The sequence below is a fragment of the Mesocricetus auratus genome, unplaced genomic scaffold (assembly GCF_017639785.1).
Source record: "Mesocricetus auratus isolate SY011 unplaced genomic scaffold, BCM_Maur_2.0 Super-Scaffold_100004, whole genome shotgun sequence".
Taxonomy (NCBI): Eukaryota; Metazoa; Chordata; class Mammalia; order Rodentia; family Cricetidae; genus Mesocricetus; species Mesocricetus auratus.
The window spans coordinates 99,450,425-99,477,055 of NW_024429189.1; the positions used below are offsets into that span (position 1 = coordinate 99,450,425).

Genomic DNA, 26,631 nt, shown 5'->3' on the forward strand with positions numbered 1-26,631 from the left:
ATATACATTGAAACCCTGTCTGGAAAAATCAGAAAGAAACCAGCAAGACAAACAAACAAACCCAAAACATTTGAATACCTGGCTCCCTGACTTTTGTGTATTTATAAACAGTAACACCGTACTACTAAAAAACATTAAACCTATACAAAAATATAAAGTGAATGAAACATTAAACCCATTTCAAGAATGGAAGCAGTTTCTCAAAACCCAATGGTTCTATCTCAGCTGTGAATACTGAGTCATGATTATTGGCAACTGGGTAACCATGGAAACATTGCAGAATATTTAAAAATGTTCTCTTTGGGGGCTGGAGAGTTGGCTCAGCAGTTAAGAGCACTTGCTGCACCCACATGGTAGCTCACAACCATCTGTAACTCTATTTCCATGGGCTCTGATGCCCTCTTCTGGCCTCTGTGGGCACCAGGCATGCACACGCGCACACACACACACATGTAGTTAAAACACTCAAATATGTAAAATACAAAAAAAATCTAAAAATGCTATCTTCCCAACTCTACTATCTTTCAAAAACTGGTTATATGATCACTACTTCACAATCACTTGTTCTTTCAAGGAGAAGTAAGTGTGTGTTCTGTTTTTGGAAGCACGTGGTGGCTAACAAGTGATGACGAGCATGGGACACTTATTTTTGAACAAAAAACCCCTCACACTTCCGCTTACTGACATTTGCCTTCATGAAGCCAGTGAGTCTCATGGGGGGACCAAGTTTTCATGACCATTCCTCATTTATTTGTGAAGTATTGCAAAGATCCTGGAATATTTTAAGACTTATCTTGAAATAAATCAGCTAACCCCAAAGCTCATATATAAGTATTACTAGAAGTCTCTTGCTGTGATAGCTCACCTAGAAATAACTCAGCGGACAAATTTTATCTGCAGCGTTCCTATTAACTGTTCATGGAGCCATTGTGTCTGCTCCACATGGTGGCACTGGTAGCAGTGGTGGTGCCTGGCAGCTTTGGCATACAACCTGTTCACATGAAGTCATTTATTAGTAGCACCAATACTTATAAATCTGCTTTTCTCACATGCAGAATTTCTTAGGATCATGTTTGTCTGATATGTGTGTACAGACCTACAGGAAGTACACTTGAGAGGTTTGACAGAGTGCTCTCTTCTCTCAGCACTTTGTAGACCACTTCCTGTTGACATTGGTGGTCCTTGTGACGCGGTTGTCCATATGACATGGCTGCCCATGTGACATGACGGGGCTGCCACTTCTCTGATGTTCTCCCCTAGGGGGTCCATCCTTTTCTTTCTATCATCTTAAAGACTTTCCATTATCAATTGTTGAGTTTACCAAGATTTAATAATTTATCTTGCCTAAGACCCATGACCCGTGAATTTAAGGACTTTTATTTTCAAGATTCATGGAAAATTCTGAGATATTATCTTTTGACTGCTTTGCTCTCTCCTCCAGAACTCTCAGTAGATATAGGGTGGGCATTCTTAGTCTATTTAAGTCGTATTTTGATTTTCCTTGATGGTATTAATAATATGATGACTAATACACTAAAACAATTAAAAATTTTATTTTGAGTCAGGTTCTCACTATGTAGCCCAGGAAGACCTCAAACTTGCACCAATCTTCAACTCTCTACCTAGCAATTTAATACTGCTATGATACACATTTTATCTTCTGAATTTCCATTTTGATCCTTTCAACAATTCATGTTTTCTTTTGTTATATTTTTTACTTTTCAATTTACTGGTTAAATGTTGTAATCACTTGATAGTTTTTTAAAAATATTTTAATACCTAAAATTATTAATGGCCCGCCAACTCACATGGTTGTGATTTTTAGTGGGAACTCATATTGTTTTCCACTAAGTATTTTGCCTCTAAGTATTTTCAGAGCTGCAGTTGCTAGGGCTTTACAGGTCTTGGGTTTCAAATTAGTTTTCCTTTAGATTCCATTATCATTTGAGACACTTATATTACTTCAGTCTGCATTAAGCATGCACCCTGGCTCTGATTCCACAAGAAAGGCCTTCTGTTTTCTCACAGATGGCATTGTAAGGATAGCATCCCCTCTGCTTTCTCCAGGTGACCAGTAATTTTCCTGCTTTGTACTGAGCAGAGAAGACGGCTCTCATGAGTTCCCACCTTTCCCTGGGTGCTTTTCCCTGGCTTATTGCTTTACGTGACCTGTAGAGCTGTATGCCCTATACTTATATAGAAATTAAAACGCCAGCCCTAGCCAGGTGTGGTGGAGGCAGAGGCAGGTGGAACTCTGTGAGTTTGAGCCCAGCTTGGTCTACACAGTGAGTTCCAGATCAGTCAGAGCTACATAGAGGCCTGTCTCAAATGTTCAGACAGACCAACCCAACACAGCAAAAACAATAAACACCAATTCTAAGCCATGAGAACCCAATTCCTGTGTGGCTGCTGTTTCATTTTATGAACATTTTTGTCATTTACAATCTAGTAATTCACACAGCATTTGCATGTACTTACAGCCAGATTGAGGTGTACATTAGACCCAATATCATGTTGCAAGAAACTGAAGTTCACTGTTGAATAGTGATAGTAGGGACAATAGAGTTTGTTTACAAAAAATAAAGAGCTTTCCTGAATAAAGATTAAAATGTTGACCTCAAAGGATCCATCCACTGTTCTCATATCAATGAGGAAAGGAAACGTAGAGCCTTCTGGAGCTGACACTCTAGTAGAATGCCATTCTCCTCACTCTCTGGTACACCTTCTTCACGCGTGGCCCCCCCCTCACATAATCTCTCACCTTCCTTTCTGCATTCCTTCCATCCAGGAACACTACCGTATTACTATTACCGTATAGGAAACTTGGTGTCTTGGGACCTTTGGTACACAGTGTCCATTCAACATATACAAGGACAATCCTAGTGACCCTGGGTATAAGTTACAGTAAAGCCACCAGTCAGCAGCAGTGAAAAGGATATGGGTGACTTTCAACATGTCATCCTTTTGTAAAACACTGTAACAGCTACAGGAAGGGGCTGTCCTCATTTGTTTTGTGATGTGCTGGCTATACTCTATTCAGAGACTATGAAAAATAAATTTCTTTGTGAAATACTTATACATATTTTATAAACCTATATTTGCCCTGTCAAATTACCCTTTTCCCCTGAACCTCTGAGTATCATTAGACTAATCAGTTGTAGTTACAGCTACTTGTGCCACAGAAGTTACCTGAGGTCATACCGTATTGTAACAAAAGACCAAACAAACCACTGCTAGAAACCCAGTGACAAATAGCATCTTTGGACCCTTGCTTCTTATGTAGACTCCATTCACCATTCAGTCTTTGCAGGTCCTTTGCCTCTTGTATGGTCAAAAGAAACTTGCATTTCTCTCCAAGCCAGTTGCCCCAGTGAAGTATTGGCTTGTTAAGAAAAGTCAACAAACCATAAAGCGACACAGTGACTGCCTTGTTTCTTTCAACTTAACACTCCTTGGCACTATCACAAGGGTGGCAGTCACCCATTAAAACAAACAGAAACAAGCAGGTTGACCAACACTGAGCAGGTGAATGGAGGTTAATAAAAGTGACTACTCCCTGTAAGCCCAGGAACAAAGAAGTAGAAATAAACAATTATTACACTGCCAAACAGCTCTCCCATGGTGTCAGGGAGATCCTCCCAAGCAAACCGTAACAGAAACGTCATTGCGACATACATGTTCATTCTTGCTGACCTGCTGCTGTTTACACCCCTGGTCTGTGAGCATGTATGTGCCAGGCACAGTTCTACAGTCTTCCAATGCCTCATTTTATCCAGTTCTCCCAACAAACTCAAGAAGAGGCATACCCTTGCTCTACAGCTTGGGAAACTAAAGCACAGAGTCACAAAGACTCCACTCAAGGTGGCCAGTGCATGTGGCGGGGGTTAAGGTTCAATTCATTATTGTCTATGCCAAAGCCCATAACTCTTTGAATCCACCTTTGACCCAGGAACCTGCCTGCTCGTTATGCAAGTATGTTCAGTCACAGACCCTATTTTTGCCCTTTTAAGTTACTTACCTAAATAATTTGAGATAATCTGCAAGTTTAGGGATGTCGGTAATGTCCTCCTAAAGAGAAATATGAGAATTACTAGCAGGAACTTCATAGATGGCATTGCCAGTCCACACTTGTGTCACTCAGCATGGCAATCACTTGCCACAGAGATGTTAAAATATGGATTAATTAAAATGAAATAAAATGAGAGACTGAATTCTTTTGTTACATGAACCACAGTAGTTATCTCTGGGGGAGGGGAAGGGAAGGGAAGGGTGGAAGATGAATAAAGAGCATGCAGGGACTCCTGGGTAAGTGACAAGGTTTTGCTTCCCAATTCGGGATGGTGACTTGGCTGGCAATATTAATTGGTTAATATGTATATTTGTATTGTTTTTTTTCTTTTTTTACCTTTGTGAGGATAAGAATGTGAAAAGAAGTAAAAAGCATCACCTCATACTTCTTATATGTACACATCATTCAAGTTAAAAATTTGAGTTAGGAATGCAAACTTTTTTTTTATGTATGAACAGATCTTTTGTAATTTTTAAGTTAAAGTGGGCTACTATGGTAACATCCAGATCACTGATTAAACTTGAAAGGAAACCGGTTCAAAGTTCATTCTGAGGTGGCGGTTGATGCCTGACTGCAGCACATAAAACCTCTGAGGGAAGGAGGGAATTTCTCATTTGTTCAAGCAGGATTAACTTCCTGTTATGTACTCAGGGTAGATAGCAGGCGAAAAGGAGCTCCAGTTTCTGCTCAGGCAGTCAGTAGCCTTGTGTAGCAAGCATTCGCTCCCCATTGTAAGGCAGTTACTGATAAGACAGCTCACAATGAAAGCCTAAGAATGTGGCGATTCATTCTCAGTGCTCATTTAGATCACAGTTTCAGCAGACCTACTGCTTGGATTCAACGCGATGAAACCAGGAATTATTCCCTTGATTGAAGAAGTTAAAACAAAAGAGCAGTGCCCAGGGAAAGAATCAAACAAGGGGGCATTCCAATGTCAAGGCTGTCACTCAAGCACTCATGGGAAAAGGGGCAAGGTTGATAACTAGTTTTCTTCCTTAGGTATTACTGGAGGGTTTTAGTTCGTGAAATCAAAATTGTTTAGGAGTGTTTGATGATATACTAGATCAGTGGTTCTCAACCTTCCTAATGCTGCAGTTAATATAGCATTAATACAGTTACTACAACATTGGTATACTTTAATACAGTTTCTCATGTTGTGGTGAGCCCAACTATAAAATTATTTTCATTACTACTTCATAACTGTAATCATGAACCATATCCTGATATACAGATATCTGATATGTGACCCCTGTGAAAGGGTCATTCAACTCCCAAGGTTGAGAACTGCTGTCCCAGAGACAGGCCTTCCTCTCTGTCAACCTTACTCAGTGACAACATATGACCAGGCATCAAGTCTTTAAAAGCTTGTTTTCATCTTCACAGGTTCCCTGTGCCACAGGCTGCACAGCTCTTTCTAGACTTAAAGGATCAATGGCATGTTCCATGCTATCGCAGAGGAACCCATTGGAATTTCCCCACATGCTGTGCCAACTGATCTCCAGGAAGAAATGTAGTATAAAAATTTCCATTGGTGGTGGTGAAATGATCTCACAGTCCCTTGCAGAGCTAATCTGAGAAAAGCCAGTTCTTGTCACACTAGCAGCATATTTTCCCTTTTGGAAGAAATGTTCTTTTAGTTCCAATCTGCATTTGTCAGAACTAATCATACCAGAGTGTTGTCCGCCTTCCCACCTTCAAGGGTCACCTCCAAACTAGACAGTGCGGCTTCCACTTCATCAACCTCGGACTTGGTTGCAAAGTCCTGTATTTCAGCACACAGTGACAGTTTGCTGATGTGATACTAAAACATAAACAGGTTTTATTTTTATTTAGTTAAGTTACATTAATGTATGTTTTTGAGGCTGGATCTCACTAAGGCTAGTCTCAAACTCTCTAGGTAGCCTAAGCTGCTTCAGTCTCCCACATACTGGGATTACAGGCATGCTCTACCTCACCTGGCTCAAGACGGAGGTTTTAGAAATGTTACAGCCACAAGTGGGTCATTAACCTTGTCTTCTTCTCAGGAGAATTTCCCTGGAATCCTGAACATCTCCTGGAAGGAGGTCTGTCTATGTACGTAAGTGACATCCAATTGAACTAATTTTGAGACTTACAGTTAGTTGAGGTCAACCTTAGTTCTCCCTTGTCTCTGCATGTGAGACACAGCTAATGGGAAATGCAAAGTAGATGTCTTATATAGTATGTGCATATGAGTAGATTGTGATGAGCATTCACATTAAAAATTACTCTCTCTTAATTTTCATCTCTTTCTCAAAGAAACAAATAGAATGCTGTAACAAGAATAAACTTGTCTCCTCCACCCCCCAAGGAAAGCTGCAGACATCCCCCACAACCTGCAGTGCCGCAAAGATCAACATCTCTTCCTCCGTGCAGTCGATTTCCTCCAAGAGAACAGCCCACCTGGCTTGCTCGTAGAGTTGGTTTATTCGGACAGCGTCATACTAGAGAAAGAAACAAATGTGTACATGAGTGTGGGCATTTATTTATAGTCCACAGTGCAAAAGTTCTTGAATAATTAGGGCCATTCTCTGTGAATCACACGCTATCTTCCTGTTGCCCGCTCCTTTGACATCTGAGGTTAGCAGGAACTTCCCCCAAATGTCTCCCAGAGCTTCTTCAAGCAGCCAAATTAGTCCATCTTCGGTGCCATGATTTTTCCTCTCTGTGTCATGTTTATATTGAAAGTAAAAACTTGCACTATGTGATCGACTGTTGACGGTGAAGTTGATCTTCAAACTGCCATTCCAAGGAGAATTTGGCAGGGACTTTAAAATGGAACTTTATACCAATTCTTTAGGTAAACTAGAAGGTATAACACTCAAGTATTGACAGAATCACTTTGAAAAAAAAACCACATTGGAAAAGACCCTTGTACCACCAGACACCAAACATAGTAATTACAATAGCATGTTATTGGTTTATGATGGATACCTGTTACTCATACACATGTATATACATTTACTAGAAAGTGAAAAACATTATATATAGTGTTAAGAGAAGCTTTTTCCTTGAGAGAAGCCTTCCCGCCAGCCTGGTTCTAGAGCCGCATCAGTCCCAAATAAACACACAAGACGCAGTACTAATTATGAAGCTGTTGGCCTTGCTTGTTTCTTACTGGCTAGCTCTGACTTAAGTAATTACCCCATAATTGTTAATCTAAGTATTTCTCTTACCAGAGAATAGTTCTGGGCTTCCTACCCCATGGCGGTTACATCTGGACTCTCCTGTGTTTCTCCTTCCCAGAGTTCTCCTGGACTCCTAGTCCCTCCTATCTAGATTCCCTATTGGCCAGACAGTGCTTTATTGACAAATAACAGGACTTCCCCAACAATATAGCAATGAAAACACACAGGTATTTGGGGAACAAACATCCCAAACAAAAAAAAAAAAACACCATTCCAAATTAACTGACATATGAATCAACAAATTTAGACACACAAAGCTGCAGGGGGTTCCACCTTACATCCGTGTGATGAACCTTTTATCATCCCAAGCTGCCACCCATTAAACAATAACTTCCTTCTCCTCCCTCAGGCCCAAGTGGTTTCAGAACACTTTTCTTCTGACTTTCCGGATGGATGACTCTGCCTAATCTTGTTAGTGCATGTAAGTGGCACCATGTAATATTTTTCCTTATTGCTTGTTTCAATTATTTCATCTTTGGGAATCATCCATGTTACAGCATGAACCAGAATCCCCTTCCTTTTAAAAGCCACTATCCTAGTTGCTTCTTTATTTCAATGACAAAACACAATGACCAAAATATTTATAGAAGAAAGAGTTTATTAGGAGCCTACAGCTTGAGGGTGAGTTGTGCCCACCATGTTTGGGAGCATGGCAGCAGGCCAGCAGGCATGATGCTGGAGCTGAGATATTATGTCCTTATATGTAGGCATCAGACAGAGAGGAGAGAGGCTCAGCTGGGAATGACATGGAGTTTGAAACATCAAAGCCTATCCCCAGTGGCACACCTCCTCCAATGAGGTTACCTCTCCTAATCCAAAACAAAAGAACTATTGTATTGTACACTTACAATGCGCACATTATTTTTAAATTACTTTTTGGTATTTTTTTGAAAGAAAGGATCTTATACAGCCCAGGTTGGTCTCCAAATTGTTATTCAATCCAAGCTTGAACTCTTGTTCCTACCACCTCAACTTTGTGAGTATTGTGCCATGATGCCTGAATTCCAGTGAATGAGTTTTATGGTGCATAAATTATAGTTCAGTCAAACGTGTCAACTAAAAGAAATTCACATGTGTACATGAATCCAGATGTGGTGGTACATGCTTATCATCTCAGACATAGGGAACCTGAGGCAGAGGGACATTTGATCACAGGAGTTAGAGCAGTCTCCTCTTAAAAACAGGTAAAACTGCTAGGGGGTGGTGGCACACTCCTTTAATCCCAGAAGTCAGGAAGCAGAGACAGGCAAAACTGTGTCAGAGGCCATCCTGGTCTACAGAGCAAGTTTCAGGATAGCCAGCGCTACACAGAGAAATCCTGTCTCAAAAAACCAACCAACCAACCAACCAAAACCAAAACCAAAAGCCATGCAGCCACTACCACACATAAAAAGAGTCCTGCCTCAATGCACAGATTATAGACAAAATCTAATTAGTGATGTAGTCACTGATGCTTACATTTGACTAACAAACTGTCAACCTGGATGTCTCTCAACCCTTCAGTGCTAGTATATCCAGGTACTAATATTATAGGAACTCAATGGGTCACTCAGCAAGGTTTTCCTCAGACTGCTCAATAAAGACTTTAAAAGTATAGTAAAAGTTCTCATACCTGAACATGTTTATGTGCTCCATAAATCAAATAAAATAATAGTGTATAAAATATATTAAACTACAATCACCCACAATTACACATTAGCAGTAGGAGATGGATAGGATCTGGAATAAGATGCTCAATAAGATCTGGAACAAGGGCTCATTGCTGGCCAAGTCTTGCCTCCAGAGCTATCCAGGGACTTTCTATTGGTCCTGCTTGGCTTTGAGATTTTCCCCTCATGATGGTGGAAGTCCTTCTGTTTATATGTGTGTCTTATTGGTTGATAAATAAAACACTGTTGGCCAATTGGGAAGCAAGATAGGTGGGACTAGGAGAGGATTCTGGGAAATGGAGGCACAGTCAGTCACCATGTAGTACTTGAGAGGAGTAAGAGGTCCGGACCCTTTCTCCGGTAAGATAAGACCTTATATAAATATATATATTAGTAGTTATGGGTAATACTTAAGACAGAACTAGCCAATGAGAAGCCCCGGACATTGGCCGATGGCATTGTGCCTAATAGAGTCTCTGTGTGTTATTTGGGGTTGATGGGGCTCTGGGACCTGGCTGGTGGAGAGAATGCTCATTACACCCTCAGAGGCTGGTTTTCCCATGCAGGTGTAGTAGGAATTGTCTGCAGGTAATTAACAGGCATCCTATAGACTTCTGTCTTTGAGAATACTTTTAGTTGCTCTCCAGTGTTTTAGGAGCAAGTTTTTCCTAAGTGGGTATGCTGGATAGTTTAATGTTAATTTGACACCAGCTTAAGTCACCATAGAAGAGGGATCCTCAATTAAGAAAATTCCTCTACTAGACTGTTGTCAAGCCTGTAGGGCATTTTCTTAATTAGTGACTGATGGGGGTGGGCCCAGCCAATTGTGGGTGATACTACCCCTGGGCTACCAACTCCTGGGTTTTCTAACAAGGCAGGCTTAGCAAGCCAGGAGGAGCAAGTCAGTGAGCAACACCCCTACATGACTTCTGTGTCATCTCCTGTCTCCATGTTCTTGCCCTGTATGCGTTACTGTCCTGACTTCTTTTGATGAACAGTGATGTGTAAGCATAAGTCAAATAAATTCCTCCCCAAGTTGCTTTTGGTCATGGTGTTTCATCACAATAGTAACCCTAACAAGGACATCGGGGATGGGCTACTCATGTCAATGCTTAGCCTTAGGTTTTCTGTCTCCTGGTTGACTTAAGCTTGAACCCCACACCTTGAAGGACATGGATCCTGCCATCCCTGGTCTGTCCCACATACCAACCATGACACAACAGTAATAAACCTGAATCACCCTTTCCATGTTCTCAAGAAAGCTTACTGCTTAGGGAAGGGTCTAGGCCCTGCCCTATATGAAATGACAGACTATGGACACCCCCGTGGAGGGCCTCACCCTCCCTGGGGGAATGAGGGGATAACGGGGGGGGGGGGGGTTGGGGGGAGGGCACGGGAGGAGGGGAGGGAATGGGAGAGGGACCTGGAACTGACTTGTGAAGCAACCTCGTTTTTTATCTAAATTTAAACTGGAAAAAAAAAGAAAGTTACTTGAATACATGTTAAACATTAATGTAATTTTTGAAAGGTTATATCTGATTTTTTTTTACCAAAATAAATCTGGAGAAAAAAAAAAAAAAGAAAGCTTACTGCTTACATCTGACCACAAGGCTCTGTGTCTTGGGAATGGATGTCAGTATCCTGGGGTCCTCTAATGTGTTTATTGTGTTCAAAACTGGAAGATATTGGGCCTATTTCCTTAATTCACATATTTTAAACACATTTAAAAGGGGCATAGTGTTTACAACAAACCAAGTGAGCTAACTCATTCTTTTTTAACAGCAGTGTGGTATGGATGCATCATAATATATTCAAGCAATTCTCTACCAATGGACATTTAGGTGGCTTCTAATCTTTTCTTAAAACCATTCATGCAGCAACAATCCACAGTAGAAATGTATAAAGTTACATAGGTACCACTATGCTATAACTAGTAGATTTGCAGGTCAAAGAAGAGTTGTTATTCTGAAAGATATTGCCACCTTGCTTTCTATAGGGGCTAGATTATTTTGTATTTTGACTTACAATCACTGTGTGAGTCCTACCCTGGGTTTTATTATTTATTCAGTTAATTAAGAAACACATATTACTAGGTCCACTTTGAAAAAGATTTTGCTCACTATAGTTCATTGTTTCATGTAGCAGACATGCATTTTTTAGTTCATTGGCTTTAATGCCTGACAGTTTTAGATTCCTGCATGTAATTTCGTCCTTGGCTAATAATTATTGCTTGATAAACATGTAAGTAAATAAACAGATGGGGAAACATTTGAATAGAAAAAAATGGACCCAGAATACTGACTTAGCAATTAAAATTTCCTGAATATAGTTTCTATTAGTATTTATCTAGTTTTGTAAACAATTTTGAGTAGGATATTAAAATATAGAGCACAGAATAACGTATTTTAGCGGGGTACTAAATGAGGAAAGACTCAAGTTGAACCAGGGTTAAGGCTTAAAAATGAAATCACAAAATCCCCAGCAACAGGCATGAGAAATCTCTTTTTGAACTGTTGGTCAGGGTAGTTCAAGAGACTCATAAGGTAATATAGGCTATAGATGTTACCCTTGGTTGCCTCCCAGAAGCTGAAGGAAAGTCCTTGTTGATGACACCATAAATTTCAGTGACAGGACTCAGAGGTTTATGAACTGACCTGAAACCCTGCCCACCTGGGGTATAGTACCAGAAGGTGATATGCAAAATGCCAAGAAAGAAAAGCAATTAAAACTCCTACCTAACTATGACACCTATGAACCACAACAGTGACCAACATGGCAAGATATTCCTAATAATGCAATAGTGGTACTCATATCTTGGCAGTAACCAACAGCTTTCTAATTAGACTTAAGTCTCACATACTATGAGAAATCATATCTGATACTGGAAACCCAAGAGAACCTACTACTGTCCTTTCCCTAAACAAGTATAATCCCTTACTTCATTATAAATATCCCTATATCCACAAATAAGTGTAGCTCTCATTCCTCATCAAAGAAGATTTTTTTTGCTACAAATGGAGTCCACATCTGGTCAAAATACAGAGAACAACTGACCATAGGGTGCTAGACCCAACTGATACATCTACAACGCATCTCCTACACTTATGACTCAGAACATTCTCGAAGAAGGGTTGGAAAGATTGTAAGAGCCAGATGACCAGAAAGTCTGCTATGAGATTGTGTCTATCAGTTTTGATAGAGAAGATACCAAATCTCAACAATATAACTGCCCAAATAAGACCTGAGCAATCTAATAACAGTTGACATCCCAACATGGATGGGTAAAGCCTCAAGGTGTGCCATCCATAGATAATGAGCAATAAATAATCAATGACTGCTAGGAGAGAGAGACAGAGACAGAGACACACAGAGACAGAGACACACAGAGACACACAGAGACAGAGACACACAGAGACACACAGAGACAGAGACACACAGAGACACACAGAGAGAATTAGTTTTCCCCAGGGACAAGCCTTAATCAACTATCCAATACTAAGCGTCTGCCCTAAACGCCATCTCCCCCCACACCACAATGGACTCAGCAGATTGGACTTATGTATTTACTCATATGCATGTAACAATAATAGTGAAAAAAGGAGGCCATGAACTTGAGAGGGAGTGGGAAGAGGTCATGAGAGGGGTTGGAGGAAGGAGACGGGGTGGGTGGGGTGGGGGTAGGGAGTGGGGTGGAGAGTAATATGATATTTTAATTTAAAAAATTTAAAAAGAAAAATATTTTACTTTAAGCTAAAATACATTTTTTACTTTTTTGTATGTCAGAAATATTTTGCAATTTTAAAGCACCTTTAAAACAGCAAAAAATAAAATCATAGAAATGTACAGATTTGTAACTAGTAGACAATGCAAAAAAGAAACCCTAAACTGTGTTCATTAAGAAACTTAAGCAAAAATCAAAGCAAAACAAAACGGTTGCTTAGGAGAGTGATACATTCATGATCTCTGAATACTTTTACTAAGAAGCTAAAATTTCCTATTTTGTCACAATTCACTGGGGGTAATGCATTCCAGACACAGGACAGACCCATCAGCTTTAACCTGGGTCTAAAGCAAAGGCTGGGCAGAGTTTTTCCATAGAAATAACAGGAATAGGACCGGGAAAGATGACTCAGTCAGTAAAGTGCCTGATAAGCAAGATGAGGACCTGAGGTTGGATTCCCTGCATCCAGTATGGTTGATGGTTCTCTCTATACTCCCAGTAATGTGGAGGGGTAGACAGGAGGTCCCAGAGGCTTGCTGCCAGTCAGTGTAGATAAAATTGGTGATCTCAGTGTTCAGTTAGACACCTTGTCTCAAAAATAAGGTGAGAGTGGTAGAGGATGACATCTGATGTTGACTTTAGCTTCTATACACAGACACACACACAGACACAGACACAGACACACAGACACAGACACAGACACACACACAGACACAGACACACACACAGACACACACACACACAGACACAGACACACACAAACACGCACACACTCAGGCAAGCATATACACACACCTAAAAAGAAATAAAGACTAACGTGTGTTTTGTTTGTTTGTTGGAGGAAATTACGTAGGGCGGCTAGGGAACTGAGATGGGCCTTTTAAAGACAGACACAAATCATCCAAGAAGGCAGAGACGTGGCTGCAATGGGAAGAGTGTAGAGAAAGGCTAAAGCAAGCTCCTCACACAGATGCCAGACTGGAACAAAGATGAGCAGTAGGCACAGACCCTGGGCAGGGCTATAGCAGTAAGGTTGCCTGGCCACCTTACTCTGTTTCAGTTTGTATTTCCTACAATGGACCATTCAGTTGCTGATGCTCAACTCCCAAAATGATTAACTGGAAGTGGGAGAACGGTAGGAGTCCAAAGAACTCATCCCACCCCTCATTAATTTTCCTAATAAGCTTTGGGTGGAGATTTGTCCTAAAATTGGAGTTGGTGACTAGCAGGGCTCTTTATTTAGACAGATGATCCCTTTTCCTTAAAAACATTTTTGTTTGTTTGTTTGTTTTTTTGAAACAGGGTTTCCCTGTATAGCTTTGAACTAGCTCTTGTAGACCAGGCTGGTCTTGAACTCACAGAGATCCGCCTGCCTCTGCCTCCTGAGTGCTGGAATTAAAGGTGTTTGCTACCACCGCCTGGCTCAAAGACATTTTAACACCGTTGTGGGGATTCTTGTGTGGATCACCTTGTGGTCCTGGCTTGCTGTTAAGAACACGTCCTCAACCTGGCTCTGGTAACTCATCTCCTTCCTAAGGCATGACTGATTCTAGCTCTGTGGGCCCCTCACTCATGCCTTCTTGTTCCTGTGAGTGTAGAGAGGCAGTGAACACCGTGCTGAGTACAAAGACCCCAGGCAACTCCGGCTAACCCTGCTTAGCCAGAAGCAGGCATACCTGTTGCAGTTTAACCTGCAGAGATGAAGAGGTTGCACAAGTCAGCCTTGACCTGCATAACAAAATGACAATATAGAACGTCCATGCACACACATCACAAAACGAAAACAAAATGAAACAAAAGACAATTTTCTTACTTTAGGATTCAAGTCAAAGAAGGTGTAGTACTTAAATCTTAACAGCAGTTGCTCATCCTCTTGAATGTTCTGTTCCATAAGGGATCTTGAGGAATCCAGCCAACTAGGAAACAATAGGTTAGGATTTAAAAACCAGGCTGCTTTTCTCATATACCCACCACATTGCATTACATACTGCATATTACATAAATCCAAGAATACGGGCAGGGCAAATAATATCAGCAAAACCAATGAGCACATGATAGCTTATATTTGTGCTTTACCTTACGGTGGGTCCTCCCTCCCCACCCCACAGGGTTTCTCTGTGTAACAGCCCTGGCTGGCCTGGAAATCAATTTGTAGACCAGGCTGGTCAAGAACTCACAGAGATCCGCTTGCTTCTGCCTCCCGAGTGCCACCACCTGACTATGTTATAATTTTTTGAGATAAAAATATTCTCATTGACATATGAAAGTGAAGGAGCTAAGAGGGTTGTTAGTTAGTATTTCCTTCCTTCCTTCCTTCCTTCCTTCCTTCCTTCCTTCCTTCCATCCCTTCCTCCCTCTGTCCCTCCCTCTATTCCTTCTCCAATCTCTCCCTCCCTCCCTCTTTCTGTCTTTCCCTTCCTTCTTTTCTTCCTGAATCTCGATGTGTAGTCCAAGCTGGCTTTGAACCTGTGATCCTCGTGCCTCAGCTTCCTCAGTGCTGGGGTTATAGACATGTTCCACTGTGCCTGGCATTATCCTGGTGTAGCAGATGGCATGACCAAGTCACAGTGAGTTAGGTGGAACTAGCATGTAACTCTGTGCTTCTGCCTGCCAGTTCTGCCACTCCACTCTAACCTGCTCAAAGCTAGGGCTAGCTTACTTAGTCAGTGTCCAGCCTTTTAACAAGCAACATGGTGTTGTCATCTATAAAGCTCGTGCAAAACTTTTTAAAAAACTCACAATTTAAGGAACTTTATACTTTTGTGTTGGACTGCGGTTTGTGGCTACCTTGTGTGTGTGGGGGCCATAGGCCATGAGTTGGATATGCCTAGCAGACCCTTATGCAATGATGGGAAAGTCCTCCTTGTGCTGTGCAATGCGTTAACCTCTATCCACATGTGGCTGTTGAATATTTAAATGTGAGTAATGCTGTATCTTAATTTTAATTAAGGGGAAGCAGTGTTCTATAAAATACAGCAGGAGCTGGGTTGACCACCTTCAACATCTCTAATGGGTTCATAGAGGCCACCATTTGTATAAATTACTCTGCATCCCCCAGAACTCTTTTCACACTCGTGGCAGCATCAAGAGTCACAGCATGGATGGTAAGGCTTCTAGTTATTTGAAGACAGTTTTCTCATACTTTTAAGGTAGTGAGACCACCATAGTTTGTGTGCATTCCCTTTTCTTTCTCTTAAAGTTAGCACTCCAAATTTTGTTAAGGAAACACAATGCCCATGCCTATTAACTAAAGGATTAGATGGCCCCCATCTCTTTCATACCTCTTAGTGCATGGACACCAGTTCAGATGGGAGAAAGATGGAGCATCCCTTACCCTGCGTTCATCTTGGCTTTGTCCACCAAGGATCGAGGCTGGAACATGTCGGCGAGCACATCCGGTGATGGGGGAGGTTGGCTAAAGGCCAGAACACTGCAGTTTTGCTCTGTCAAAGGGCTGTCACCAAACCAAGTCATAGTGGATAAGGCTGGCATCCCGTTGATGGGGTCATAGGTGGGTGTCATGGTCTTACTGTACAAGCCAGGGCTTACTGTGAGGCAGGCAAATGACAGGGGATTAGGGTTAGGAATATTTAGAAGATTATACTAAAATGAATTTTGATTTTTAATGTCAGAATGGTAGGGAGATCAGTTGCACAGATAAAGATCTTGTCTAGACTTTCCAGTCCTGGGATCCCAAAGATGTAAAAGTTTCAAAGAATCAACACAGATAAATGTTGGTACGTAAGTCCTTTCCAAGCATTCAAAGTTCTCTATTTCTTGGTGCTAGTAGTAAACTGAGAACACAGGCAAAAAATGTCTCAGGCAGCAAAGAGCTACATTTGCGGCTTTTAAGAACCCAATAGCTGGTTACCTGGCCATTACCTCTCTGAACACTGCTCAAATCCCTCCTTTATTCTTTGCATCAGAATATACTATAAGAGAAAGCCCTTGATATTGCAAGAAAACTAAAGACTGATACAAGAAGAAAAGGGTATACCTTCTCAATATTTATATGCTTTTCCTTTACAGGTCAGTGAAAGCATGCTTAAGAGCCACACAAAAGCAAACCAGGAAAAGAGAAATGTATTTAAATTATCCAAATTACCTTCTTTCTAAAATGTACCTTTTAACCCACAAATCATGGCCAGATGTACTAGTATTTTACAACATAAGATACACAATTAAAACTGTGAGTTACTAAGCATACTTTTAAGGTAAAAGTGTAAATTCAAAAGACATTGAAACTTGACTATGCATCTCCTTCTCAACTTGTCAGCTGATCCTCCAACAACATTGATCCTTCTTTGTTTGCAAGGAGGAAGAGAGGGAGGGAGGGAGAGGAAGAGAAAGGAGAGAGAGAGAGAGAGAGAGAGAGAGAGAGAGAGAGAGAGAGAGAGAGAGAGAGAGAGAGAGAGAGAGAGAGAGATTTTCCTTTTGGGGTCCACAGTCACATTTGAAACAGCCCCTTACCTGGGGAGCCGGAGTTTGTTGAAGAACTGTCCAGGTTCAGGACGTCTTCAATCATAGGCTCTTTGCTATTTTTGTCTTTCTTCTTTTTCTTCTTAGTATAGTCACCAGAAGGCTTTAGTAATGAAAGTTCTTCTGGTCTTCTAATATCTAAAATAAAACAAAGTAACAACTAACACAAACAAAAAGCAAGGAAACTAAAAAGAAAAAGAATTCCTCCTCAGACTCAGCTGTCCTGTGCATTTGATGGGTCTTAGGGGACTGTGGCTGCAAATGGAAGCCACTGCATCTTGTTTGAAGAGACAAAGACCCTAAGCTGGTTAAGGGCAAATAGTGGCAGAAGGTTCAGTCTAGTGCAATTTCTAGTTTGTGTTTTAGTTTGTGATGAAATTAATGCCCTCTCTGTGGGCTTGATACCCAGCTCCAAACACTGTCAACACTGTGCGACTCCTGTGCCCTCCACGAGCAAACAATTTTTCTGTTTCCTTCCTTTCCCATCTCTCTCTTTGGTTTGGTAAATAACCACAAAGGGCTCCCCATCCTTTGTGGACAAGTGACTCTGCAGTCTTTATCCTACACAATGGCCATCATTTCCTGCTGTCCCTGTGGAGATGTCCTCTTGTCCTGTCTTGCCTTCTGGGTCTCTATCATTTCAACTAACTCCCAATAGTTTGAGAGCATTTGTGTGTCTGTCAAGAGCGTGTTGCACTGCCCACCTCTAGCAGTCCGTGTGAGAGGGTTTATGCTCTCCAAGATGGGCCTTCAGTGGTAGGCTCCTTGGTAACTTCATTCTCCTGGGACAGCCCAGAGGCTGTGTCTACACACTGCCTCCCAGAGGTCCTGGCTGCCCACAGTGTGACATCCTGGAGGCCAGGTGTTAATAATCTCTCTTCTCTGTCTCTGTATTCCACACAGTATCTCTGGGCATGAGGATCTCAGTTCTAGATTCCTTATCTCAGAGTCTGCTTCTGAAGAAACGGAGCTGTGATAACCCTTCCCTGATTCATCCAAGAGTGCAACTGTGACCAGAACTGCTGATAACCGACAGAGCAGCTTTAATCCAAGGAAGTGGCTGCTTTCAGGCACCGCTCTCTTAGATCCTCTCATTCAGTCAGTCATGAACTGCGTGGTGCCCAGAGGCAAGAGCAACATGCTGACTCTCCCCATCATCCGGGATGCCTGACTGTCAGGTTACAAAACACCTGGAGCCATCCCAAGTGTATACTTTATGTAACCTGATAACTTAAATATTTTAGTTGTATGCACTGAACAATCAACAAAGCAAAACTCCTCTGCCTGAGATCTGTACCTCTTCCGTTCTTCCGGGGGAAACCGCCATACTGATAAGTCTGAGCTAGTGCTAACTATTGGACTTAAAAGCCATGATTAGAGATGCAGAGCAGAGATCTCGCTTCACGTGTCTTCAAAGCCACAGTTAGAGAAGAAAGCATGACTGCTTGGTCTCAGCTGTTGTGTCACCTAGTCCCTGTGGGGTACCACAGAGGCCTTTTCATTGGATGGCTCACTTGGTGTTTGAATCCTCACTGGATTACTACTAACGACACCACCACCACCACCACCACCACCACCACCACCACCACCACCACCACCAACAACAACAACAACAACAACAACGTGTCCTTGAGCTTCATCCACGTTTTCCCACCCCATGTCGGGGACACTCCAGGAACTTGTGCTCTCCAACAGGCTGCTCCTTGTATTGGTTGGCTCACGAAACAGCCACTGGGAAGCCCGTGTGTGTCAGACATTGATATACTGAGGTAGTGGTTTCTGTCCTGATCCCCCGTCAGGCTGTCAGAACCCTTAATATCTAACATGGGCATTCCTAAATCTGTGGCGAGTTTCCTTCATTTCTCCACCTCCCATCCCGTTTCAGCACCCTCGACTCCTTTTCCTGCTGATTTTCTGACTAGCCATCTCTGCCTGTTTCAAAGGGCAAGGTTTCAGTGATCTTCACCACAGTGTCTACCATTCATCACACTACCCACTGCACAGTAAGCTCAGTGAGCATTTGTTGAGTGAATGAATAACACAGTTTATAGTTTAGTGGAGGAGGGTGAATACTTAGTGATGTGTAATATTCTGTGTTCACGTGTTGGGTGATGATGCATAATATTCATGGTACCAAAGAAAGCATCCATCCATTTTCAAAAAATAGGAAATAAGAACCACACATGGTACAGGGGTTCCTCTTTCTACAGAGTAGCATAAAGAAAAAAAATCAGAGTAACATTATCCCTGTGAAATTACACCATACCATGAGATACCGATTCATCAAGCAAGTCTGGTGGCACTTGCCAGTGACCCCAGTGTTTTTGAGGCTGAGACAGGAGGATTGCAAATTTAAGGTAAGCCTTGACTACATAGTAAGATCATATTTAAAAACCCAACAAAAATAAGGCTAGGCTTCTATCTACAAATAGTTTTTGTGTGTGCTAGTGTGTGCAGTGTATGCAGATATTTGTGTGCACACATGCACCTGTGTGCACATGTGTGCGGACAGCAGATATCCTTGGTGGTGTTTCTCAGAAGCCAACCACCTTGTATTTTTTGAGACAGGGTCCCTCACTGGCCCGGACCTTGCCAAGCAGGGCAGGCTAGTTGGCCAGTGGATCTCAGGGATCTGCCTGTCACTATCTCCTCATTGTTGGGATTACAGGCGTGTGCCATTGTGTCACCTTTTTAAAAACATGGGTCCTGGGGATTGGCAAGGCAAGCCCTGTACTGATAAGCTCTCTTCCCAAGGAGTGCTTTTCTGCTTAACCTTCCTAAATGACTTCTGTAAGTAGAGTTATTTACAAGAGCTGAGTACTAATGAAGGAATTGAAGTGTGTGATGCCATCACCCCAAAGACAGAGATGTGCCATAATGAAGGATTCAACAAAATTCCCATTCTTGGGTGTGTCTTAAACATCTGCGTGTGGTTTGGAGAAATGAGTTGGGAGAAGCACTCTTAACACGACCACTTCTACTTACAAGTGTATTTTAAACAATTGCAAGCTCGTGCAAATGGCTCTGACTTATGCAAATAGTGTTCTTTTCATTTCAATCCACTGGGCCGGCTGTGGCGCTCTGCACTGGGCTTGGGAGTTTGCTTCCTTGTAAAGGAGGGTTCTCCAGCCAGTGCTTGAGGCAGGCAGAAAGCACAAGTACCTTTCCTGTTTTCCTTTGCCAAGAGTCTAAAGGGCACGGTGGCCCCTGAGGAAACTCACTCAGCACTTTGCAGATATCGGCAACAGCCTTAAACACCACAGCTGAGAAGCTGACTCGAAGCCGCACGGTCCTGGCATTGGGTAGGCGAAGGCGAAGCATTTTATGCTGTGGGGTGAAGAGGAGCTTGGCATCGGCCTGGACTCCACACTTGTCCAGGGTCCAGTGGGTTTTCAGAAGCCAGCAGCGCTTCTGCTCCCACCAAAGAGCAAAGTCTGACCAGTCTTGGGTTATGTCTGCAAAAGTGGAAAACGTGGTTGAACATGGGAGAGGAGGTTTAACACGCAGGTTCCAGATGCCTTAGTCTATTCACAGGTAAAGCACTAACCTTTAGCTTACAATGTCTTTTTATGGTTCAAGGCTCAACAGTTCTTAGCTTCCTTCCAAAGTCTCCCAGGAGGGGCAGGGAACGAATGGTGTCTGAACTCTACCCTCACTTACATTTAAGTAGCATAAAAAACATAAAGCAAAAATTTTTTTGTTCTGATGAATGCTAAACCACGCCCCCAATCATTCAGTGCATCCTTCTTGATTGTTTATTCAATCTTAATCTCTAGTAGAAATGAATCCTTTCACTTCTGGATCACAAGGGAACACTGTTTGCTGGTCCCACAGGCCACGCAGAACACGGAACGCACGGAAAGCTGACAGATTACGCTGCTCAGTGATGTCCAGCTCCTCCAGCAGTTTTATATTTGCAGTTTGCAAAGCACCTGCACTGACATCAGAGCTGCAATTCTCTCCTTCAGATTTGCCTTTGACATCAGGATCAAAGGTGAAACTTCACTTTGTCAGTAGAAAGTCAATCCCATCTTTTATTTTGCTAAATTAAGAGGCATCACCATTTTAATTTACTTGTTACTTTTCTCTCAGTGAACTTTGCCTCTCTTTAATTAGAAAGCCCTCCTCTCAATGCTCTTAGTGGAAACATCCAATTGTTTTGGAAGGCAAAGAACCAGTAATTGTTCTCTGTGGCACAGGATATATCTGCTGTGGTTGGGATACGGCTTGAGCATTTTCAAGACTCTATGAGTTGGGGTTTGATCCCCACTGTTAGGAATAAAGGGGGTGGAAACTTAACTTGACCACTGTGTTGGGACATGGAGCCTTAGGTAAGTACATGGGATTAGGTATGACCGTTAAAATGCAGCCCCTCTACTCAAACCTAGTAGCTTTATATAAGAAGCGTCAGGAGAATCAGGTACACACACACACACACACACACACACACACACACACACACACACACTCTCTCTCTCTCTCTCTCTCCTTGCTTCATGCTATATGATACCCTGTGCTGTCTTGAGAGTCAGGCTTCTGCATCAGATGGAGTCCCTAGAACTTTAGCCAAAATCATGTGCCCAAATAACCCTCTTTTCTTTATAGTCACCTAGACTCAGGCACTTTTGTTGTAACAACAGAGAAATGAACTAATGTAGTATTCAACAGAAATATCTATCAAGAGATAATGATCATATATTCTACTACCTATATGAAACAAAAATAGAAATAACTCATATGTTCATCAATAGAAAAATGATTAAATTGTGGTAGGGTCACACAATTGAATATTATATAGTAACAAAATTAGATTAAACCAAATTATATGCAACAATATAGATTTCTTTCAAACATGATGTTAAATAAAGAAAACATTTGTGTAAGATTATGTCCAGTATGAGCCTATTTACATGGAGTTCAGAAACAGCAAAATGAGAGGCCAGGATAGTGGTTGCCCCTGGTGAGCTGTTGATTGGAGGCGGGTGGGTAGCAAGTGTGGGATTGAGAGGGAGGCAGGATGTTTTTTCTTGATTTGGGTGGTGGTCATGTGAATGTGGACATAAGATACACTTAAAAAGACCTTTATTTCACCATAAATGAGAAGCCATCATCCAAGGCTTCAAATAAACACAAAACAAAACATTAAATTCCAAGGCCAGAAGAAGAAGACTTTTCTGTCTTTGTTAGGGGAAAATATGAAAGGATACATTAACGGCAAGCTGAGGTTAGCATGAAGCTATCAAGTATTATAGAGAATGGACTCAGTAGTCTAATGCCGTGTTACCTAAGATCACCGTGGATGTCACTTGTGGGATGGCCCTTGACCTTGTGGGAGTACAGCACTCTACATTCTTGAGAGCTTCAGTTTGCCACCAAGGACTCAAGCTTTTACAAAGGTGGCTGAATTCACTTGGAAGTTCTTGCATGGTCCCTCTTCCTCTTCCTGGGAGAAACCAGGGATGAGGAAGGGGAACATGCCCTCAGGAAATACAGGGTCCGCCAGGTGAAGTACAGAGAGGGGTGCAAACACAGAAAAACCACAGAGGAGGAATGACTTACTCATCTGTTCCACCAGTTTGAGCATCACCCCCCCAATATGCAGGTCCCCCGACACCCTCAATTTGATGTCTTTCTGCTGCTCTTCAATTTCATGGTCGACTCGGACCACAAGCTCCCATGAAGCAGATGCAAAGTCACTGGATGACAGCATTGTGGCACAGGCAGGTGTCTTTAGGGACAAAGACAAGCACACGTCAGAATTGGAAGGTGCCAGCAGGTTGTTAGAGAAAGGACATTGCTTTTTATTTTGGATTCTTACTCAAAAAATTCTGCAAGGTTCCTGGTCCCTAGTTATTAAATTAGTATCCTAAGTGTATATACAAAATTCTTTTCTTTTCTCTGCTGGGGTATGCATTTTCTTTGCTCACATAATGTATCAATCTTCATTTTCCCTTTCTACTAGTTTTTTGTGACTTTCTCTGAACTATTTCGATGAAACACAATAAATCATGGCAATCCTCCAACAATCTGTTTTTTTCCCCTACCCCTGTCCAGCGATCTTAAAATATCCTCCATCTTTACTAAGATATATTTTATGTGATAAAATGTACAGTTTTAACGTAATAGTTCAACATGTTTTGTTGTGTGCTTCAATAAAGCCAGTTCAAAAACGCTTTTCACTGAAACCATTCCCCACTAATACCTTCTCTTTAGCATCTCTAATATATCTGTGTTATTATATTCCTCCCAGTGATATCACCTCCAAAATAAAAACTCAGCCAAATAAATGCATATTAGTCCTTGTCATACCTTAATGTGTATGATGGCATGGTGTATGACCATAATTATTGCCATATATTAGACTTACTTTTCCTTTCTATAGTGTTGGGTGTCTATCCTCGGGCCTTGTGCACTTTAGTCAAATGATCTCAGTGCTGTGCTACACCCCCCAAAGCAAGTTAGTGTTTTAAAGCACACAATAATTGGTGCATAAAGTATACTGATTAAGAATTTTTTTGAGACAAGGTCATTCTGTGGTTGGCACTGTAAAACCCTCTTGCTTCAGCTTCCCAGGTGCTGACGTGACAGATGTGTGTCACTACTCTTGGCTCCATGGTGTTTTTTTTTTAATAAAATATATTTTTGGCAAAAGATTAAAAATCATGAGTGACAGGTGAAAATTTATTCTTTAAGATAGGGTAGGAAGTTCAAACCCATGGTTTCCTCCTAACTGGAGGTGATAAAAGGAAAGGAAGAAAGTAGAACCTAGACTGAGGTGACCTGGTATCTTCTGGAACATCAGAATCCAAAGCTGGCAGGACCTCAACAAAACTTGAGATGCTGACTCAAACAGCACTGCTAATTTGGGCTTTTAAGAAGGTTTAAAGCCATTTGAATGACTGCAAGGAACCCTTTGCACATGGCTGTGGAAGACAGCTTATGAGAAGCCCATGCTTCACAAGGCCTATCTTGAGGGGCCCACTGTACTCGTTCGTATTCCTAAGGCAGCACTCCCGACCATGACAACCGGTCTCAGGGGATCTCAGGAGGTGCCTGGCAGAGGCAGAGACTCTGAGGCCGGGCCAGCCTCCCTGGCTTACACCCTGAGTCCCAACTGGCAAATGTAGATGTAAGACTCAGTACCCCCTTCAAGCAACCAGACCAGTAAGAAGCTGGGATGGCAATGATGTCCGAAGGGCACTGTTTTCACAATGATTGGTGGATAATTAAACCACCAACATCACACCACATGTTCAGTTCACGTGGTGCATTTGTAAGCACTAAGTGAATCTCAAAAACACACCGGATACATTAACTACCACAAATCCATAGATGAACTTGTGGTACAGACTGAAGGTGTTTGAATTAAACTCAAAAGTTCAGGAGTGTTTTTATAACCAGAAGCAACCCGGTGGTGCACCACAAGGATGCAAAGGTGTGCCTCTCAATACAGAGGCCCTCAGGGTGCACCACAAGGATGCAAAGGTGTGCCTCTCAATACAGAGGCCCTCAGGGTGCACCACAAGGATGCAAAGGTGGGCCTCTCAATACAGAGGCCCTCAGGGTGCACCACAAGGATGCAAAGGTGGGCCTCTCAATACAGAGGCCCTCAGGGTGCACCACAAGGATGCAAAGGTGTGCCTCTCAATACAGAGGCCCTCAGGGTGGCTTCTTGCATCCAGTGATTGAGCTGGCCTGAATGCTTGCTCCCCTCATCAGCCTGCAGGAGCATTTCTGGTGATAAACTGTGTCAGCTACCATCCCAGCATCAGGCCCTCCATGCTTACCAATCTAAAAGTGAGGAAACTTGGGCTGAGGGAAGGTAGACCACTTTCTGTAAATCCCATTGCGGAAACCCAAACACGAATCCAACCCTTTTTACTCTAAACTTATCTGTTCATCACCCTGAGAATTGTCCTGGGTGATTGTTCGACAACAGGAAGAAACCACATGAATGAAATTCTAGCTTTTAACAACATACATAATTTCTAAAAATAGATCAGCATTGAAGAGACAATAAAGACACCCTTTCCATGGTCACCTTGACATGGAAGGGTTTGAAGAGCCTCATGGTCGTCAAAATGCTATTTTCTGAGGCTGGGTTTTAAAGTAGTGTTTTGTACAGCCTTAAATAACTTTACTGTTAAAAAGATGATTTCTTGTTGCTCATTTCCTGGGTCTTCAGCACAAAGTCCTGAGCTTTCCCTCACCGGAGTGATTAGAACGTTTGCATAGACAATGAGCAGATTCTTTACAACGAAAATTCCTCCTAAAATTAAGACAATCTGGTTTCCCCACATTCCTTTCCTATCTCTCGGTGCCTTCGTTTTACCCTGAAGTTCTCATCCTCAACAAGTTGTTACTTGTGGAGTAAACTTCAGCCGGTGGAAGCGCACCCAAGGAGACCAAAACAGGAGGTAAAAGGCACCGTGAGGTCACCCCCACCCCGGTCCAAAGGGAATGAGGGGGGAAAAAGACGCTGGTTTTGGATGGTGTCGCGAGGTCCTCCGTGTATGCTAGTGCCCAGCCACCTGCCCCTCACCCATTAAAAAGAGCCCGCGATGAACCGAAGAGTTACTTTGCGCGGCCAGATTACTGTGCCTGAGAAGGGGAATCACAAAAATCTTTCAATTCAATATCCATTTAACTGCACAGAGCTAGAGAAAGGGGACAGAGGTCCCGAGACTCCGCGGTGCAGATCACAACCTAGCGATCCCCGCTCGGCAGTTCCAGATCTCACCTGCTTTGGAGCCCGCGGCAGCGTCCAGTCTGCAGCCTGCGCGTGGAGAGCAGCGTCCCACAGCCCGCCTTGGGCGAGCAGTGCTCTCGCGGGACAGCACAAGGCTGCGGTGGGCCGGGTGACGCTACGAGGACCTCGCGACAGCCAGTGAGTGCGCCTGGAGGCCGCCGCCCAGCGCCCAGCCCGGTCGCGGGGCCGCAGCGTCGCGGCGCAGGCTAGCACGGCGGGCAGGCGGGGGCACGCCCAGCCTGGCTTGCTAGGTCTTGCTCGCGCAAGGAGCAGGAGAAGGCTGCAGATGAAATAAGGGTTGAAGGTAGCCGCAGCGCTGCTCCTTGCAGGAGGCAAGCAGCTTGGGACACACTCCACCCCTCCCGTTTCCACTTTTATGCGGCTTCTGGACACCTGCGGGTTCCCAGTACGAGTACCCTGAAGCCCTCTGCCACTGGCCCAGATGGCAAAGCCCGCTAGGTAAATTCGTCACTCCTACCCGGGGAGCCCTGGAGAATCCCTTCCTGTCTGCTACTATCTATGCAGAGCGCAAGAATAAACCTGACTAGATAGGTGGCATGCGTAGAGGCGATTCACCTCTGAGTAAGAGGGTGATGCCAGTCCTCCAAAAGTGTGAGGCATGTGGGAGGAAGCCCCTCCAATCAGATCAAGTTCCATGCCAAAAGCTGGACCACTTCGGGTGGCTCACCCTATGCAGTCATCTGTTACTTTCCTGCCCAGGAAGTGTAGGAGACCTTGGGTAACTAACACAGCCCGTG

The 26,631-nt window shown here is 42.8% G+C and overlaps 1 protein-coding gene across 1 annotated transcript in view; it reads right to left on the bottom strand.

Moving 5' to 3' along the window:
- Positions 1-26,023, bottom strand: part of Fermt1 (FERM domain containing kindlin 1) — a 37,382-nt gene extending 11,359 nt beyond the window's left edge. The window contains exons 1-9 of the mRNA XM_005068675.4: positions 25,865-26,023; positions 22,684-22,852; positions 20,346-20,579; positions 17,116-17,262; positions 15,980-16,193; positions 14,459-14,561; positions 6,424-6,531; positions 5,739-5,870; positions 4,019-4,068 (exon numbers count right to left, since the gene is read on the bottom strand). Of these exons, the coding sequence (XP_005068732.1) occupies positions 4,019-4,068; positions 5,739-5,870; positions 6,424-6,531; positions 14,459-14,561; positions 15,980-16,193; positions 17,116-17,262; positions 20,346-20,579; positions 22,684-22,834 (1,139 nt within the window). The 5' untranslated portion in view covers positions 22,835-22,852; positions 25,865-26,023. The remainder of the gene's footprint in view (positions 1-4,018; positions 4,069-5,738; positions 5,871-6,423; positions 6,532-14,458; positions 14,562-15,979; positions 16,194-17,115; positions 17,263-20,345; positions 20,580-22,683; positions 22,853-25,864) is intronic.
- Positions 26,024-26,631: the final 608 nt, after the last annotated feature.